Consider the following 21,499-nt stretch of genomic DNA (forward strand, 5'->3'; position numbering starts at 1 on the left):
ATGTGCAAGCAAATCAAGGTCTACACTGTTTGCATGATATAATTCGTATAATGACCCTAATCTTTCAATCCATTTAAGTCAGAACTGTGTCTTCACTGTTCATAATTGCTCATCAAAGAAAAGAAATGGGTAAATGTAGTCATTTTCTTTCAGGCAGGTATATACAGTTTTACATATACACAGATAAGAATAGACCTGTCTTTCTCTGTGTTGCAGCAATCTATGGAATCTGGTTCTATGACAAGGATGAATGTGCCAAGGTGGGGCAGCTTATGAACAGGTAATTTACCTAGTCAATCTACATATGCAAGAATGTACATACACATACACATACTGCACTATTGTTATCTCTATTAATACTATATATACTCACTTATAAGACAACTCCAACTGCACAGACCCAGATCTGCAATTATATAAAGTGCTGGCAGATCTAGGTCTATGCAGTTTGTAAGGAGTAATCATTGGAACAAACTGCAAAGATTCTGATATGCAGGTGCATTATTCAATAGAAGATCAGGGTCTATGTTGTTTGCACTTTGACTCAACTGAGTACGTATATATGGTAGGATCCATCGTCATGATGCTGCTGGAGCACCATGATTGGACTTCAAACCCCAGTATGAAAATCTTTTTATTCTCTCGGTATTAGTAAAATTTAGTTTACATGCAGTGATACGGAAATTAAATAATGCCAAAACTTCACATTTTTCCTCTCACCTGAGTGAATTTATGGCAGGTCATTTTTTTAATATATCGAACATGAGTTCATATTTTATGCTTAGAAACTTTCATGACTTCATGGGCCAAGTCTTACAAAATGAATTGAAACTAACGGAGAAGCAACTTGTCATCATCATCTATTTTTACCCCAATCACTAGGGTATAAAGCACATCAGTTGAAATTAACCTCAGTTAAGCAGTCACCAGTACTAGGAAGATGCTTTTATCCCTTTGTACACTTTGGCTATTGCAGATATCCTGAACTGAATCAGGATGAATATACAACATTGTAGTTATTCTTTGATCAGTGGAGTGTCATAATACCTCATCTAGACATTGACTTGCATTTAATAACCAGGAATGGGGGGGGGGTCTTGAAAATAGAGAAAACTATGAAATCTATTGAGAAAACTATGGAATCTACCTTTACCTTCAAAACCCTTGGAGAGAACTGTAGTAAAATTATCCTCAAAAACACACTGAGGTGTAGAAAGTTCTTCAATCTTAAATACAGAACATGATGTGAAATGTGAACAATAAAAACTTATAACTGAAGCTCAAGTCATGCAGGATCAATGATAAAGTAAATTTTAAATCATAACCAGTGATAAGCCCTCACCTGACTCTGTTTATTATTTTTTTTTAATTTTGGCTAAAATATATACATAGAAAAAAAGATTGGGATTCCAATTAGTATATATTCACATATTAGTTTCAACTGCAGATAGCATAGACCTGATCAGCCTTTGTATAATGTGTTTAATATCAGTAATACATAACCTGTTGCAGTTGCATAGCTGTTTCCTTTTCCGGACAGAAAATACCCCAATGATATAAAGAGAATTCGACCTTTCATAGGATAAACCAGAAGGTTGTGGAATAACAGAACGCCACAGGTCCTACTTGCAGATACCTTGGCCATGAGCACTGTCCTTCATTTTTCTTCCAGTTGGGCTCATTGTGGCCCAGTGGTTTAAGGTGCTTACCCTTACAGATCACTGACATCTCACCTCTGTCTACATGGGTTCAAGTTTTGGGGTAAGCCAACCTGGTATCTATGTTAGAAAGCCTTCATGTAGCTTCCCATGGGTAGTGGTTCTTCTGGAGGTTTTCCAGGTTCTTTCTCCATAAAATATACTGGCCATCATGTATAGCCTATCATATGCTTCGAAATGGCATTAAACCCATAACAACTTCCGTTCATAGACATTACTGTTGCTTTCATCACATAGATATTGCCTTCAGTTCATGATTAATATCACTACTTGAGCTTTATCTTTATGTGGATCAAATTTATTAATGTGGAATTACTCTTGATCAGGATTGTGTTTTTTTGTTAAAAATTGAACCCTTCAGAGTTATTTGCAATGTCTGTGCAATAATTTTGTATGTCCTTATATTTAGGTTCTTATAATGCATGTATTCATGTACTTGGAAGTTTTTGAAAAATATCTTCTTTACACCGTTCTTTTGCACCAATGTCTAAGCAGGGTGTGGGTAGGTGTGTCCACATGAAAGCTCCCAGGGACAAATACCCCACATGTCTATCTTGGTCTGGCTGTGAGAGGATAGATGGTTGCCCTTTCTACAACCTATGTTTAGACAACTTCTGGGACCATCTGAACATAGTCATACTTATAAAGGATGAGAGTTCCTTTCACATCTTCCTCAGAATTTTGGGGGGTTTTCTTTCTCTTGATACAACTCTATAGTCATAAAATAGGTAACAAGAAGGAGTGAAAAACATCTAGTTTTATAATTGAAAGTATAATTTATTTCCCTAAAATACAAAGTGATAAAGTAAAAATACTTCCAAGTATGATGAATGAAATCCTACAGTCTTAAATGTTCTATCAAGTCCAAAAGTATCAAGTAATTCAAATATCCTATTGTATTCGAAATGATGATCTGTATTGTACTGATGTATCAACAGTATAGAAGAATCACTATGATATAATCCCAAAATGACTTTAAATGAGTTTACACTAATTTTGTAACTGCTATACATATCCAAATAGTCTTTTTTGAATTCACCATAATTAATTGACAACTATTAAAGACCATCAACACCATTCCTTTACATCCACTTCTGGCACATCTAAACCAGCCATGAAGTGAAATCATCCTGATCAGCCACAGGGTCCATTGGCAAAGTTCTTGAAAGCCACTCAATCAAGTCAAAGCAACCAATCCAATTCAGAGTTCCCACTCAGCAGTCAGACCCCAGAAGGGCATATCACAAAGCAGAGCTGAGAAGTTTGTGGGCCCTCCCTCTTTTCCTAAGAACTCAGGTGGACAGTCCTAGGGACTTCATACCATTCCTGCTGAGTGTTCCTCTTCCTGTAGGTGTCAGTCTGAACCTCTTGTTTTAATGGCAAGTTCCATTCTATCATAAAATGTGGATACTGGCTTTAGTTTCAGGACCTTGCTGTTCTGGTAAGGTCACCCTTATTCTTCCACCAGTTGAATCTGGTGTGATTAAACGAAGAGGTGCACTCCCCTCTTCAGAACAGTGCAGTCCTCTCAATTTACAAGGGTCAATGAGACATCCGGTAGTTGTAGCCCATTTAAAGTCATTAGATATTCCAATCCTCCAGTATTTTAATAATAGGTTTATCCACAATGGCCAAATAAAGTCCGATGACCCAGATCTGTCTCACTGTTGGCCTATAGTTACCAGCAAGATCTTTAAGCCAACCTAAAAAAATCAGAGCTTTCTCTGTCTCAAGATTTTGTCTATGTAGGGATGAATTTCCTCATACACAGGGGATTAGTCCATGTCCGTGAGGACATAGTAAAGACCTTGACCCTGTTGGAGGTATGCAGAGCCAAGACTCCAGTGCTCTGCTAATTTTGTATCTCCAACAATTGTGATTCAGTAATCGTTTTGATCTGCTGGTGGACCAGCCCAGGACATTGCCCCAGAGGAGGAACCTTCTCTATAGCACAAGTGTTGTCACAAGAGCTTGCAAATTCTCCACCTCTTGATCTCTGCACCAGGACAAGTTTTCAGACAAAGTTGTCAAGTGTCTTCAGTCCAGGAGTCGGTCTGCTTCTAAGCTCAATGATGCCAAGTAGAGAATCTTTGGTAATTGGTTCTGTATGAAATGTAACTGTCCAAGCTGTCCCTCATTGAGTGCAGTGGGTGATTTTCTTCATCTCTTTTTTAAAGAGCAACAAAGCTTGGTTTTTGCTACTAAATTTTTTCTTAAGGACCAGCCACTGGGACAGATCCTTGGCAGACATGATCATTTATTTCAAGTTGCAAAGACCAGTGTCTCCCTCACTGATGCTTTGATAGAATCTCTCTTGTGCCAGAAACTAATACCTCCAATAACTGTTGGGTGAATCTTCCTTAAAGAACCTTACACTTAAGATGGTTTTCTTGGTGTCTTTGAAATGAAGGAGAAGCTTAATGCCATATACAAAAAGAACGAGGCTGTATAAGATAAAGTGGAAATTCTAAGTAAGTTTCTCTCCTTTGCCAACCAGGTTTTTCAGCACAAAAAAGCTCCCATTGGTTGATTCATTCCTGACAAAGAGCCACAGCCTGAATCATATCTGTGCTGGAGACAAACATGATAGATTTTATGTCCAGTTAGGACCTTATGCTTTAGTTTGGCGACATCTTCAATCCCTTTAACCTTCCTCCACCATTAATATTGGCCGCCATCGTGTACTGAAAAATGGCATAAAACCCTACTACTACAACAACAACAACAACAGTAACAATCCCTTTAAGTGTTCAGTTGATATTTGACCAAAGTGAAGGCATATTTTCTTTGGGTCTGACTGTCATAGCTCAAAATGTGGCCCATACAGATGCCATACAGCAGTAGTCTTCTATTCTACAGTGAAGTTGAGTATTCCTTTTTGTTTTTTATTCACCAATTATGGGATCAAGCTGACAAATTCATTTATGCAGTAGCAACAGTTATGGTAGTACTAATATTAAAATGCTGTTTCTGGGAGGGGTTAAAACTAAACTTGAATAAGGCAATACTCACCTGTTGCTATAACCAGATTCTCTTCTCCCACCTAAAGCTCATGTCCCACTAGTTGAGGCTGCATCCTGAAAAAGAATGAAGGACATTATGCATTGGAAAGATATCAGGGGGTTGGACAAGGGGTACCTTCTGGTTCACCATATGGGAGTAGGAATTCTCATTATGTTGTCAGGGTATTTTAGGTCCAGAAAAGAGCCAGCTCTGTGCAATAGCAACAGGTAAGTATTTCTTCATTTAAAGTAGTTTTATGCCCCACCCACCCCCAAAAAATGAAAAAGAACTAATGTTTGCTGTTGTATCCAACTACTAATACATGAATATATGGGGTAAATGTTCAGAATTTTCCATTGTTCATGAGCTTTTCAGAATTTTGGACAAAGAATTGTGTACCATATTAGTTAATATTTGACATTGTTCTGTTCACTTTAAAATAATTCAACTTATTGACCATTATTTTACAGTCTTCTGCTGAAATAATTAACCATTTACTTAGGTCAGTGTTTTACAGTATTCTGTTAAAATAATTAACTGTATAGGTCAGTGTTTTACATTGTTCTGTTGAAATAATTTACAATATAGATCAGTGTTGTATAGTGCTCTGTTGCATTTTTGGACTATTACCACTGACAGCAGATTTATTATTAATTCAAAACTATTAGCTTTGATTCTGCAGCCAAACCAAATCATGTCTCTCTGCCAATACAGTGATACTAGAGATGTAAGAATGTATTCAACCTTAAATTTTTGAAAGTGAATGTGTTCAGAAGGCTGTTTTTGTTGCTTTCTTGCTTTGAAAACCAATTAGGAACCAGAAGAAAATAAGTTTTCCTCTTTCATCATTATTTTTAAAAAAAGAAACCTGTTTCCCAAGTCGACACTACTAAGGATTATAAGATTCCAGATAGTGGAGTACCAAGGTGGCATTCTTCGCACAGAATACAATATCACTTGTTGGCCAGAGTTTATTTCTAGAGACGTACATGGCTGATGACATTAGGCAGTTCAACATCAAGATTGTACTCTAGAGTTTAAAGTTCTTATTATTAAATCTCGCAAAAACAGCTACAATGCTAGCACACGTTGGGAGTAGAAAGTGCAAACAGGTAATGCTAAATGCCATATTGATATGACAGATCCCAGATCTTGCCATACCCAGTCTAAACCTTGGAAAGGAAATAACAGATCTCCTTGTACATGACTTGCTGTGATCCTGTTGATCAGAGTCTACTAATTACGGTCTGTGTACATGTATGTATGATATATGTGTAGTGTACATGTAAATATGACGTACATTCATATACCTGTACAATGCCAACAACCACATATGCAGTAGGAACAGGCAACACTGAATAATGCATTGCACGGCTACAATGGTAAATAAACAGCACATTTGAGCACTAGAATAGGTTTATACAAAAAAATAGCTAGATAAATATTATTTACTTGGAATTATTATTGATTAAATATTAGTCGCACTCAAATATATTACATATTTATTAGTGCATATATATGGTGAATACCTTACTCAGGATCAGTCAGTCAGGATTCAGTTCATCAACAATTATGGGCGTCATTTTTGTAACAAAATATTTTTAATCTTTGAGCTAGTTTCCTTACATAATCCTTATCATAATTCACATGTACAATGTATTGTCACCTGCACTTTTCTACACTTATAGTTTGCACTTTTTGAACCCACTGCAAAACATGGGGTTTTTATATGCAGGTTCAACTCAAACTGTTTGTCAGTGGGTTTCCTTTAATGTAAATTAACATTTTTCCACTTATTACCACACCATATTTTCCATTTGCAATGAATTCATTCAAGTTTTACCATTTTTTAGGAAATGGACTTTTTATTTCAATTCAAGTTTCACTATTAATCAACCCATCAGGACTGGCAGAAAGTCAGTTTTCTCGGGTTAAAACATACATTTCTTTCTGAATATCAGTTGATCTTTTGCCATTCAAGTCCATATTTAGTGTACTTGTTTCCCATAAACTTTTCAAGAACAAAGTTTTTTTGAATCAGTTGTTTCCTTAAACAGAACTTGGACTGTTTAAATAGCTGTAATTCAGTACATTCTTCCATAAAATACTTGCACTCTGATCACTTGTATGTTGCTGTAATTTCTCGATTGTAAATTCATCAACAACGATGATTTTCTTTCGAAAAATTCACAGCACTTCAAACAAGACAGTAAAGAATCATGCTCACAATGGGCTTTTTGAACTGTCTCATTCATAAATGGTGTACAGCAAAACATTTATGTACAGTTGTTCCTTTGATATTAAACAGGGGCAATAATGGAATGTTTTTATGCTTTCTTTGTATTCTGCATCTGTTAAGTATTGCAATGTGTCACACATACCATGTATGTCATTGCCTCATCATCATTCATTAGGTCTCCTCCAACTTTAGGTTCTTGAACTGAATTGTTGAGAGGGGACTTGGTTGAATATTTATTTTCATCCCTCTAGTCCATGTTGCACTTTAACTGTGAATGCAGTTCCATTATAGTTATTTCTGACAGCTTGCTCAGTCTTCACAAAAGTGCACATACATGACTGTATGAATGCCCCTGTCCAGCCATACACAAACACCACCCCTTCAAAACAGTTCTGTCCCAGCAGCAGAGAACCTGTACTTTATTTATTTTAGTAATATTCTGTGATGATCACACTTCTGTTTTCAACATGGTGTCAGATTTTTCACAATAATAATGCAGTCTCTGACCATCATTCCCACTTCAGGAAAAGTTGTAATTCTTTAAAAGTTTTTTATTTCCTGACCATCAGTGATCTACAGTGTGAAAGTTTTATGGGTCATGTACATGTTCAACACCAACTATTTCAATAATGAACGTCATTTTTTGGATTTTGATTCTTCATACCTTTAAATGGCAATTATTCACATTATTTTGATCCTCATATATCTCTATTCCTTTGGAAGGTCATTATTTACATGCCACAAGAAGTGCATATGGCAAAAACAATGTTAAGGTACATGGACATTTTTGGGCAAAATCAACCTAAGGTGTGATCCAGTACAAACTGGATTGAATGTCGTGCACTGTGATGTCACAATGAAAGCCAAGTATGTTGATAAACAAATTTGTACTACCTATATTGTGATGATTTGACTCGACATGTTCTTTTCTTGACCCAGTTTAGTACCTGGCTACTATCATAAGAGTCCATAGCAATTGATAATTCTCATCTGGAAGTTTCTTGACAGTTAAAGTGCAGAGCATTCAATAATCAGGAGGGGCCCCAAGTGGCCAAGTGGTCTAAAGCACTCTCCATTATGGATCATTGCCATCTCACCTCTGTCTGCGTGGGTTCGAGTCTTGGATTCAGCCAATGTGGGTATGTGAGAAAGCTTGCCAGTAGCTTCTCGTAGGTCGGTGGTTCTTTCCAGTGTTTTCCCGGGTTCTTCCTCCACCATTAATACTGGCCGCCATGTATAGCCTATTGTGTGCTGAAAAATGGTGTTAAACCCTACAACAACAACATCAATAATTAGGATTGAATACACTTTGGTTAAACAAAATTAATATTAAATTTTAAAACAGCAATTTATATTTAAAATGAGAAAATATGCATACATGACCTGTATGACTTTTATTATGGACAGAATCAAATAGTTGTAAGTATCTCTACACATAACATTAGATCAACTTCTCATATCATGCATCTGTGCTGTGATTTATTCTATTCCTGCTGGTTTTGAATTATTCCCAGCAGAATTCATTTGTGATTAAAATTATAATGTAGATGTACTATGAGATGGTGTTGTTGTTGCTGTGGGGTTTAATGCCATTTTTCAGCACATGGCAGCCAGTATTAATGGTAGAGGAAGAACCCTGGAAAACCCCAGAAAGAACCACCGACCCATGAGAAGCTACTGGCAAGCTTTCTCACATACCCACATTGGCCGAATATGAGACTCGAACCCATGCAGACAGAGGTGAGATGGCAGTGATCCTTAACGGAGAGTGCTTTAGACCACTTGGCCACTCGGGGCCCTGCCTGTGAGATGTGTATTGTTGACATTTCTGTCATTCCTATAACGGCAGAGGAAACATTAATGCCAATGTAGGGGCTGCATCTGGAACTAAGAGGATAATTGGAACAATTAACTTTAAAATTCATTAATGTGACAGCTGATACTACAACCCAGACTGCCTGATAGAGTATGAAGTACTTGTCTTTTAACTGGGGATCAAATTAACAAGATATTTATCACCAGAGGACACTAGCTCCAAATTTGTCCAGAGTCAGCTGGTGTTAATGAGAATTTTAACATTAAAGCAAACACTCAAACCAAACAGCTCAGATATGACAGCAATAAGCTGACACTTGGTCACACAGGTCCAGTATTTGGTACTAGAACCATGTACTGTTACAATCCTCTCTAAATGGCATCTTAACACAGTTAAAGTGTTTGAAAGTGCCCTTCAAAACCAACTAACCAACCAAACTGTAAAATAATTGGACAAGACCTGCAATAAATTTTTCCAGTTTCATCTCATCAATAGTATTGTTAGAATTATGGAAGTGGATTGTTGTACCTGATCATTCTTAGATTTGTAGAGTTCACATATAGATCACAATGGAAGTTTGATATTGAAAATAAATATAAATCATGAATACCATTTATTTTGGAAAGTAACTTAATCAAGGAAAGTCACTCATCCATACCAAAAGTTGGTCACTGTGGCCTAATTTTGTCAAGTAACTTTAATCAAAGAAGATAACTCAACCATACCAAAACTTAGTCACTGGCCACATTTTCATGTTGGAGTGACTTTTGTATTTTCAGCTGTTTTTGTTACACCTTATGATGTTGGATTCTATGTCACCAACACTCATGAAAATTGGTACGTGTCTGCATCATAGAGTTGCACAGTATAATAACTAGTTTGTTTTGCCTTATTTCTTTTTATCTGTGCATCAGAGTTTTATTATTTCCATTATTGTTTTGCTACTTTTTGTCATTCTCTCTCGATCTGAGTGTTAAATTTCATTGATTTTCATGAAATGAATCCAAAATTGCAGAAACTTTAATCAAACTAAGTCATTTCAAGCTAACACATTTCAGTAATGCAAATTTCTTGTCAATCTTACTGTGTGTGTTTGTTTGCAATCTCCAGACTTTGTTTTGTGGATATTCATTTAGTTGAATACAGTTATAAACACATCTGCTATTTTATCAATGTACATGTGAGACAAAGTAAAGAATTTTAGTCAGGTGACATGTCCAGAATATAGAATACTGTAATTACAAGGAAAGAATTTTGGCCAGGTAACTCAATGGCCAGAATACAGATAGAAAACTGTAATTACAAGGAAAGAATTTTAATCAGGTGACTCATGTCCAGATTGCAGAGAGAATACTGTAATTACAAGGAAATAATTCTGGTCAGGTGATATATCCAGAATATAGAAAACTGTAATTACAAGGAAAGAACTCTGGTCAGGTGACTTTCTTCCAGGATGTAGATAGAATACTGTAGTTAACAGGAAAGAATTCTGATCAGGTGAACTGTTGGCCAGAGCTTAAATAGAATAATTGCCAAGAATCACATACATTGCATTTTTTTTATAATCCAAGTTAAAAATAATGCAGCTTAATGTGATATAAAACGCAAAATGTTAAAGAGACACCTCATGCACTGGAGCTGAAGTCAAAAGGTGATTATATACATTTGTAATGCGCAATGGAATCAGGCACTAAATGAATAATACAGAAGTTAGAATATGAACATACACATTTATAGTGTGTAATGGGATATGTATAGGTATATAAGTTAATTTTAACTTACAATCTTTTATTTTGGATGCAGTGTGCTAGTGGCTGCTAACAGAGAGGTGAAGTTTAAACATTTTTCGATATTGACACCTACCTTCACAATCTAGTTTTGTTACATTTCAGTCTTCTCCAGTTAGCCATAGAACATCACCATGCGAAATCTCAAGGATCTCAGCGGCAGCGGCGAGCCTCAGAGAGTGATAGTATAGACAGGAATGACAGCATGACACGTTCACCGCAGCCCTCGCAGGTTGACATCCTGCAAATGTTGTCCAAAGCACAACATGAATATGATAAGGTACTATGTGAGACAAGGCCGTAAAATCTGTCTTTTCTTCATATAATCCAACCAAACTGATAAGTTTGGGTTTTAGCACACATAGCAAGAAATATGCTTCATCGTTCAGTCATCACTTACACATTGTGGTAACATTGGTTTGAATTCTAAAATGTGAATCCATGTCTTTTCAAGGCCAGTCATTACTAAAATGTGAATCCATGTCTTTTCAAGGCCAGTCATTACTAAAATGTGAATCCATGTCTTTTCAAGGCCAGTCATTGCTAAAATGTGAATCCATGTCTTTTCAAGGCCAGTCATTGCTAAAATGTGAATCCATGTTGTTACGAGTCTATGCATTTCAAATAAGTAACTGAAAAGAGTGAAAGACAACAAGTCCAGAATGTCAATATACATCAAAGGGCACCACCTACCTTCCAGAGATGGATTGACCGCCAAGTTGATTTATGTATCGAAGTCTGCGTATTGTGAATTGTATTGATATGTGGCTCAAGTGTATTGTTTTACCCCAAGTCAGTAGAGTCTGATTGCATTCCTTCACTTAAATCCTCACTAAGTGGGACAGGTACAACTAAATTAATTGCATGATTAACCTGGCTATCTCTATCAACATAATGGTACTCCTTTAATTTATTTATATCCCAGGAGTACTATTATTGTAAATTAACTCATTCATTTTCCTCTTAACATTGTAAGGGCCATAAAACCTAATCTGAAGAAAATTTTGAAGAATGAGCAAAAGAGACAGAACCCCATTATTACCAAACTCAAAAGTTCTCTCCATTGTAGTTCTTTCAAACCATAATTTCACTTTTGACTTGAATTGCTTGATGCCTAGTTCAAGCATAATTGGCTGAAAAATTCCAGACATAAAATTTGACCCTTGATCAGATTGGACAGATTTAGGAAGGCCAAATTGAGTTTTAAAAAAAACTTTATCAAAGCTTTTACTATTGTTTTGGTTTTAATATTCCTCAAAGGAATTGCCTCTTGGAATTTTGTTGTCGCACACATAATGGTCAACAATTATTGGTTACCTGACTTGGTCTTAGGTAAAGGACCCACACAGTCTACCATTATTCTGCTAAATGGTTCTTCAAATGCAAGAATAGGTTGCAGATGAACTTTAGGTATCTTCTGATTGGATTTTCCTACCATTTTACAGGTGTGACAAGATCTACAGTATTTACAAACATCACTTTTAAAATTTGGCCAGTAGAAGTGAATCAAGATCTTGTGATAAGTCTTATTAATACCTAAATGACCAGCCAAACAAGTTCCATTAGCCAGACTAAGAATTTCCTGTCTGTATGATTTTGGAACAACAATTTGATAGTTCACTGACCACTCGTCACCAGCAGGTACCTTGGGAGGTCTCCATTTTCTCATAAGAATCCCATTTGTTATTAAATAACAGACAGGTACAGTGTGACCCCATTATAGCGCACTCTGTTATAACATGAGTTTGGATATTACGCGGTCATGGCGTGGCTCCCGAAATTTCATATACATGTATTTTTCTCATGCACAAAAAAAGGTCTTGAAAAAGTACCCCAAAAAATGTAAAAGTTGCTTATCATTTTGGGGAAGAGATCATGTATGAATAATACAAGGCAATCACTGCTTCACTCCTGAAATTTTATATGTATTTTTCTCGTACACAAAAAATTATTTTTTTCTTCTTAAAAGTAAGAAGAAGAAGAAAACAACGCATAAAAAGTTTATTCTGGATCGCGTAGGTCTTCACCATTGACGCAAACTTTGATTGTTTTTCCTTATTGGCTGCAAAACATACCGTGTGGCTTTTTTATTTATTGGCGACATTGTTGGCTGTTTAAACTTTTATATACAACCATTGGTTTGGAGTGCAGAAATTCAGAGGCCCCATGAAAGGAAGCCACAAACTGGATATAAAATGCACTGAAATTTATCTATTGTTACATAAACAAATTCTTTGTCCATACTGACAAACCATCTAAACAGTGCATTGTTATATCATAATCCACTTATCTTGACATCTAGCACGTGTTCTGTATGTTGTGAAATATCCGCTTTTTTAGAGTGATCAACCCTATGAGGTATTGTCTCGCAATCTATCTTTCGTCGGACTTTCGGCCACTTGCTAGTAATTAATATATTTACAAAGACTGACATTTGTATGTGGATGGTAAGTAAAATTCCTCTTCGTCTCACTCTGAATTAAATCCTTCAGAACATTCACGTTTTCTGTAATAATCCCTGTCATCAGAACACCTGCATCTCTATCGTCCGTTGACCATTTGTTAATTTTCAGACGCATGCATGTAAGGCAGCATCACGCTGATACCACAGATGTAAAAATAAAAAAATACATCTTACCTATTGGTTTATTCAGTAGGCATGGAGGGACAGTAACTATAATAGTCTAAACGACGGCCAATTCCTTTTCAAAATGTACCCAGATGAAATAGTTTGCTGAAATTTCAAAGGAAACAGATTACCTTTGAAGCACCGACTATTATGAAAACGTACTCAGCAAATGGGAAAAATACCAGTCTCAATCATGCATACAGTTATTTGATGTTGCCGCCACAATAAGAAATGGGCATTTGTTTGGTTCTCCAAAACTGTCCTTTAGCGGTGACTTCAATAGCACATGCACCCTTCATCAAAGAAAGCTGACTACAATCTTTCAATAACAGCAAAGAACTTTTCTTCAAAGGAAGTCAGTACCAAACATAAATAAAAGTGATGGAATCTGATGGATTTTTGCATTTTCCAACGTGACTGGAACACGTTAACTGTGCTGTGAAAGTTTCCTTTTTGTAGGTGTATTTCTTATTTAATATGCATCGATTTAAGATGGTAACTGTGCCGATGAAGCACGTATTTTACCACCCGCATTTATTACCCACCCACCCACTCCCACACAGTTTTGGGGGGGTTACATTTTTTCAGCTAACTGACTTGGTTGCATATAACACAGGTCAGTATATAACGCGGTCAGCTTCTATGGCTCCCAACTACCGTGTTATAGCGGGGTCACACTGTACTTCAGTAGCTTCAGTTTCACTAATGGTCCTTTAATACAAACAGAAGATCTCTGGATCTTTTGCCTGTTTGACGAAAGGTGGTATTCATTCGTCTCCCTGATTTGAATAAAGAGAATGAGTAGTTAAAAGAGGATCACTGTGATAAAAACCTTCTGATTGATCCAAACAAGGAGTAAAAGTGACCTCATCAAGCGCCTGACCAATGCATATGTCAGCTAAATGAATACTTTCCTGATCAACATTGTTCTCAAGAGCTCTCTTTGCCATAGCTCTAGTAACTGCACAAGCTGGGTATAAATGAGGGATTTCTTTTTCAATAGGATCAACTTTCTGATCCAAACAAGGCTTGACAGTTACAGATGGATTAACCACAACCTTATCTCCAGCTAGGTCATTGCATAGTAATAAAGGAATGCACTCAGTGGGTAAAGAGGACACTTATGACTGTCACAGGTCCTGAGACTAAATCTGATGACAAATTTGCACAATGAAGAGGAACATTAACAAAGCTGCACTCTACTTCCTGAATACAAACACTCTCATTAGATGAAGATGCCTCAGAAAAAGGCAAATTACCTGATAATAAAAGACTCTGAAAAGCTCCTGTGTCAATTAAAATTGTAATAGGGATAGGATTGGCCGAATCACTCATGAGTGAAATCGAACCCCTCGACATGAATGGTTCATAATTCTCCATAATAAAATCACACTAGGGTTTATTAGACCCAACAAATGTATTTCTTTCAATACATGATCATGACCTTGACCTCTTTGAAATAAGAGCATTTAGAATAGGTCTGTCTTGATTCTGCAGCTTATTTTTCAGTTTGTAGCAATCAGAAATAACATCCATTCTTCTTGCAAAAGGTACACCTAGGAAGAGATAAGGACTTCTGAACAATCTTATCAGAAACTTGATCTCTAAAAGTTGTGCCAGATTGAGATTTGGAAGGGCTCTTATTAGGCTGAAATATTTTTATTTTTTTAGTAATCTTGATCAACTTTCTTGGCCAAGCACCACATATCAAATAACTGCTCTATTTCTCTGTCCTAAATAATCCAAGAATTACAGACACAAGTTCTAATAATTTAAAGTCCTGAATAAAATTCAGTAGAAGTCCAGAATAAATCCAAAAACTGAATGTGATGATGTGACTGTTATAGCTTCTAGTATGCTGATGTGCCAACAGTCTTTTGTTGAATCACAGAAATATAATTCCAGGTTTGAATACACTATAAATTCCAGTGAATGTCTCTATCCTAGAATTTCATTAGAGCACTTTTGTATTTTCAGAGAAAATAATCACTTGAATTCAATAGTTTTAGAATTCATCCCAGCTGGACACAACAGTACAACTTGAAAGTGCTAGATGTTAAAGCATGAATGATAAAATCTTCTCAGTTACAATATATATAGTTCTCTGCTTGACCTTGCATCACAATTTGCATTTTCTAAAAGAAAACATTACCTAATGGAGAATAATTGTCCAGAATGATCCTGACGTTTACAAAACAATAACCATAACCTGGATTACACTCAGGATATTCCAAAATTTAGACCCAAACAAACATATTTACTTCTTCTATTAATTTAATAATCCTTAAAAAAATAATATTGTTGATCTAATAATATGGTCCTCATGAAAGACACAGCATATAATGAAGGTACAGTTTGTTTTGATTGTCAAGCCATCGAACAAAACAGTCGCTTTTCTGACATGACAGTTTCTATAATTTTTTATGGTTTTGGTTTTATTTATTCATTTGAATATATTATCTAAACACCTTAATAGATTTTCATTATACCTGGTATAAATCATTCAAAAAAATATTCATCCTTTGTTATTCTCATTTCACTGTTGACTTTGGAGTCTAGGTCACAGTCGTATAAAGTTTCTGTTAAGGTTTGGGCTAAAGTTTCTTGTTGGTCTGGCAAATCAGAAAAACAAAGTCCACAAACTTAGTATGAACAACTATCCATTAATAATTGCAAATAAATTTATCAGTCTTGTGTGGAAACCTTAAAAATGCTATATTGTGCCATAGTTATTGATGGATGGATCACCATAATTATTAATGGATGGATCATTGATGGATGGATCAAAATTAAGATAATCTTGAAGGATTTATAGAGGATGTGCAATTTAGGTTTTTGTCATGCCACAGTTAAATCTTAAACTGTTAAGCAACCAGTCGATGGGCAGCAACCAGGTCTTGGTAGGCAGGAGTAATCAGTAAGAGTTTCTTCCCTTGGTCTATACCTCTAGACTGTAAAGACATGTTTTTGTCTTTCCAGGTTTCCTGGAGTCAGGAGATAGTGGTACTTATTTCCTAATATTATTGTGATCAGGGAATGTATTCAATAGAGAATTTTGTTTTCATTATATTTAGCTATGTGGTTTATAGCTTTGTTTAAGGAGCTGTTTGTTTGGACAAGAAGGCAAGGACCTGCATATGATGCCCGTGATTTAAGCATTGCTGTTATAACTTTGTTCCCAAGGCTGAGTGTGCATATCTCCAGATTAATTAACTTAGTTTCACAATGATGCATCTTAAGTGTGAAGAAACTCGATCAAAGGGTTTATAAATATAAGCTAGTGAATAACCATTTACCACAAATGCAGGCTGTATTTTGCAAACACTGGTTGAATGTTCTCATATGTATTATTAGAGATGCTGTTCTTAATTCTACTGTTGTCTCTTGTCCTTAATCTGTCTGTCCATTAATACAAGTTCTTGCTGCTCCTCAGAAGCCATTTTATGACATCTAGTTTGTTGCAAATTAAAAGAATGCCAGTCTGACCCTTAGAATGGCTGCTGATGTGACCATCTTGAAAATCTTGTTATTGCTCCTTCTACTGGATGGATTGCCATGTTGCAATAGGGTTTTCACCAGAAGATTTATAATAACATCTAGTTGGTTTTAAATGATCTGACATAAAATATGGCCACAATGGCAGTCATCTTGAAAATCTTGTTATTGGTACTTCTTGAACAGAAAGTCATTATGACATCAGGTTTCACCAAAAGACTTTTGATAAAGTCTAGTTGGTTAGAATGAAAACATGTTCATTTGACCTTCAGTATGGCTGCCACAGTGGCAATCCTGAAAATCTTGTTGTCACTAGACAGAGAGTTATATTGACACTGGTTTTCAACAAAATATTATTATAATGTGTGGTTGGTCCTCAATGAAAATTGTGCTCATCTAACATCCATTATGGCCATCATGGCAGCCATCTTGAAAATCTTGTTATTGCTACTCCTTCACAATGGAAGGTCATAACAACATGCGGTTTTCATCAGAAGGCTGCTAGTGGTGCTAATGGTGTCTTGTTGGTCCTAAATGAAAGCAATGCCAATTTGACATCCAATGTTGCCATTTTGAAAATCTTGTTACTGCTATTATCGGGTTTTTACCAATAGACTTGTTATAAAATCTAGTTGGTTCTGAAAATGGTGTCAATCTATTAGAAAATTTGGCTTCCACAATAGCCATCATTATGTTCATTTTTATCACTACTTTTCATCCAGCTTCACCCAAGTTCTTTTGGAACAAGTGATCAGTTTTGTGCCCAGCCTTTGGGCTCAATCTCAGCCCATTGGCATTTACGAAGACAGATGTTTTGTCTCCTTGCTTAGTACCCCCTTTTTAACAGTGACTTTGGTGTACCAAGACAATGTTCTTCAGAAGCACAAGAAAAGTCTATTTTGCTGCAGACAATGAACAGCTTTATCTCACCTGGGCTTTCTATTTTCTAATGAATTGGGAGCAGTCAGATCTTATCCCATCTCAACACGTAATCCATATTGGATACCCATTTGATCCAAAATCAAACACAAAATTTGTTCTCTGTGCTACTTTTCACTGACGGGCTCCAGCCCAACATACCTGTCCGACCTCACCCATGTGCACACACCAGCAAGATACTTATGCTCCTCTTCTGACAATCGTATACTCATTATTCCCACTATGAAAACAAAGTCTTATTGACAGCGTTCTTTTGCATACCAGGGCCCAGCAACGTGGAACGAATTGCCAACTAAACTTAGACACAAAGACACAGTCATCTCACTCAAGAGCACTCTTAAAACTCACCTATTTCAACTGCAAGAACAGACTTAAAAACCAAATAATGTTTCTTTACCTTAAATATTTTCAGCATGTTTTCTGTTTTCTAATTTCATGGTGTTTGATTCGTTTTTTTTAGTAATCATATCATTATATATGTTCTTATTTGTCTTTTTTTAGGTGTGGTCTAATGTTGTAAAGTGCTTAGAGCTTCTAAAGATTAGGCACTATACAAAGTCCTCATTATTATTATTATTAGTATGGACTTTCTGACCTATCACAACCTCATTTGTCAAAAATGAATTGCATGAGTTACCAAGCTCTCAATGTGGATCTCAAATAAAGAGTGAGTTTCTGCAACTCCTTGGTTTTCTAAATGCAGTGGCAGATTTTATTCCTCTAGGCTGCAGTTTTATGCACCCTCTGTAGATGACTTTTCTGTCACAGTGGCTCTCCATGTATGGTCATCTGGTTCAGCACTTCCCAACCTCAAGAGAAAACAATTCCTGCATCATTGGTGAGAAGAACAGGAAAATCTCCGGAGAAGCCCAAACTGGACTTGCTGGGCTGGGTAGGCTCACCTGTTGCTTCACTTCACCATGATAAGAGGCAACTGGAGCCCAGAGGAGAAGGCACTTCATATAACAAAACTTCAGAAATAAAGTTTCTAATGGATGTCTTTTGTTGATAGAGAGACCAGCTGTACTGGAAGGTTATATGGTAATGGAACATTTATATGTGTTCACTTACCTCCTCAGACAGGAAGGGACCAAATCATGTGATTTGTACCATCAGGTATTGGAGTTTCTACTATGGTGCTCATGGCACGAAATAACATTCTGGATCAGACACATTCCCTGCACTCCTAATGTTTTGGACAATTCTCTGTCAAGAATGAGCCAGGCTCAGCACACACCAAGTGGTTCTTTCACCCATAGATGTTTCATTAGATCTGCACCCATGTCAGTTGATCTCTTTACTGTAATGTGAACTCTCAAACTGCCTACCTTCATCTCTCCAGTTCCAGAGGCTTAGAAGTCTCTTGCAGTCAGTCGAGGTTGGATTTGGGGTTATACCAATCTTCCAGCTGTTACAATCCTTAGTCATTTATAAAATCAAAAACCAATCTTGTAAAATGGTTCTGGTAGCCCTACTCAGATGGGACAAGTCCTGGATGGATGACCTTTTCAATGGGGCAATATACATACTCAGGAAAATCCCAGTAAAATTCAAACCATTCAAACAACCCACCTTTCAGGTATTTATCATATTTGCATAGAAAAGACTTTCAGCCTGCAAGAATTTCACAAGAAGGCCCTCCATTTTAAAGGCACATAATGGAAGTAGCACATTTTCAGGGACTGGTACAAAGACAACATCATCCCTTTAAATGCTCCAGCTTCATCCAACAAACTTTTTTCTCTGGCATTTCAGGGAGAAAAGGTTAGCTCCTGTTACTAACAGGTGATATCACTCTATGATTTCTGACACATTCAGGCATCTTGCATCCAAGTTTTATGTAGTTATTGTCCTTTTTTCATCAATATTGCATTCACAATATAGTCAGTATTTTTTTAAACCATGACATATTTGCCTCACATTGTCATACGAGATGTTGTCTAAGCTGTTCAAAAGTCACAAACCGTTCAAGATTTCCAAATGCAGTTTGGTACAGTATAAACATTGTCTCGTAGACTTTAACATGTGCCTTAAATGGAGTTAGTCTTATATAGAAGAGTTATGGTAGTTTCATTGCTTGTTCTCCTGATTGGTTTCCACCAGGTAGTTCCACCAGAATGAATTCATGAGATCTTCATGGTTTGTACAACTTTGAAATATTCTTGAATTTGAGAAATTTCCATGAAATATCTTGGAATTTCTTAAAGTAGAACTTGAAGTTGTTCAAAAATTTGAATTTCCCCTCCCGATTCCTTGAATTAACATTTTTATGACTTAATATATCCTGCTTTAAATTTTGAATGTTATCTACATATTCTCGAGAACTTGTTACCAGATGGAGTAATGTCCCTTTGCTATAGTAGTATGTTAATTAGTTGTTTTTGCTTTTTATTTTGATACCTATTTATGCATTCGTAAATCAGATTAACATGGAGAAAGGTCAATTTGTTTGTTTTGATTTGTTTTTTAAATGTTCCTTAAAAACTTATGGAGGAAGTCCTTGAAAAGTACTAAATAAACAACTCCCTGTGACTTGTATGAACCATGGATCTTGAGAGAGTTTTGATTTCCACCATTCTGGGACTTATATGAACCATGGACCTTGAGAGAGTTTTGATTTCCAGCATTCTGGGACTCGTATGAACCATGGACCTTGAGAGAGTTTTGATTTCCAGCATTCTGGGACTCATATGAACCATGGACCATGAGAGAATTTTGATTTCCAACATTCTGCAAGATTTATAAGAATGGTTACCATCCTCCTAGCTGTAGCATTATAACTTAGCTAAGCCTTGTTCCATTTTAACTAAATTTGGCTTGCATCAACATTACTTTCAGCAGCATAACTTTACTTTGGAATTTATCAGCATGTCATTATGCTTCTTTCTTTGGATGAAACACTGAATGATTTCCAGCATTCCACTTGAGGGGGCCCTCGAGTGGCTGAGTGGTCTAAAGTGCTCACCGTTCCAGATCACTGCCATCTCACCTCTGTCTGCATGGGCTCAAGTCCAAGGATCAGCTAGTGGGGTACATGGGAAAGCCTGCCAGTAGCTTCACGTGGGTCAGTGGTTCTTCCCTGGGTTTTCCAGGGTTCTTCCTCCACCAGTTATACTGGCTGCCATGTATAGCCTATCTTGTGCTGAAAATGGCGTTAAACACTAGAACAACAACAATATTCCACTTGAGTCATCCACCAACTACCATTACCAGACTTTGTAGTAACTTGCATTTGGAGCAAGGAAGAAACCCTATGAGTTTGGACTCGAATAGCCATAAATCAAGGTCACTGAAAGAAAGAAAACTGTTTCCATACAATACTTTGTATACCATATCAAAATTTGTTCACTGTGGTCAAGTCCAAACATTCATCAGTAGCTTGCATTGTTGGCAGACGTGCACAGGAGGCATCCTCACTTAAGGTAACAACATTGTCGTAGTATACAATTTAAACAGATTGAATGTCTTTCACTACCTAGGTATCCATACAGTGGGAAAGGTATTGTCATAAAAGAAGTATAATGATACTATTTACCACATGGAGGGCATCTAATGTACCATTTATGGAACCATGTATACTTGCTTATCAGTTGGGACCAACTGCAAACTGCACAGACCCAGATCTGCCATTGCATGATGCACCAGAAGATCTGGGTCTGTGCAATTTGTTAGGAGTAGTCAATAAAACAAAATACAGAGACCATGATTTGTTAGCACATTATGTTCCAGCAGATCAGGATCTTTGTTGTTTGCAGTTTGACTTGACTTATAAGTGATTATATACAGTACTCAGATTTATATATTTTTGTCAAACCTTACATTTAAAGAAGTAACTTTGTTGAAAGTGTTGTACTTGCAAGGACTATAATCCTG

At 36.5% G+C, this 21,499-nt stretch overlaps 1 protein-coding gene across 3 annotated transcripts in view; it reads left to right on the top strand.

Annotated features, from left to right (window-relative positions):
* The window catches only part of LOC149789250 (mRNA-decapping enzyme 1A-like), a 228,845-nt gene that overhangs the window by 166,071 nt on the left and 41,275 nt on the right, over positions 1-21,499 (top strand). For all 3 annotated transcript variants that reach the window (XM_089975422.1, XM_089975423.1, XM_089975424.1), the window contains 2 exons: positions 217-280; positions 10,669-10,843. In XM_089975422.1, coding sequence (XP_089831548.1) covers positions 217-280; positions 10,669-10,843 — 239 coding nt within the window. The remainder of the gene's footprint in view (positions 1-216; positions 281-10,668; positions 10,844-21,499) is intronic.

Source organism: Sinohyriopsis cumingii, chromosome 11, assembly GCF_028554795.1.
Source record: "Sinohyriopsis cumingii isolate HCF-2022 chromosome 11, ASM2855479v2, whole genome shotgun sequence".
NCBI classification, from domain to species: Eukaryota; Metazoa; Mollusca; class Bivalvia; order Unionida; family Unionidae; genus Sinohyriopsis; species Sinohyriopsis cumingii.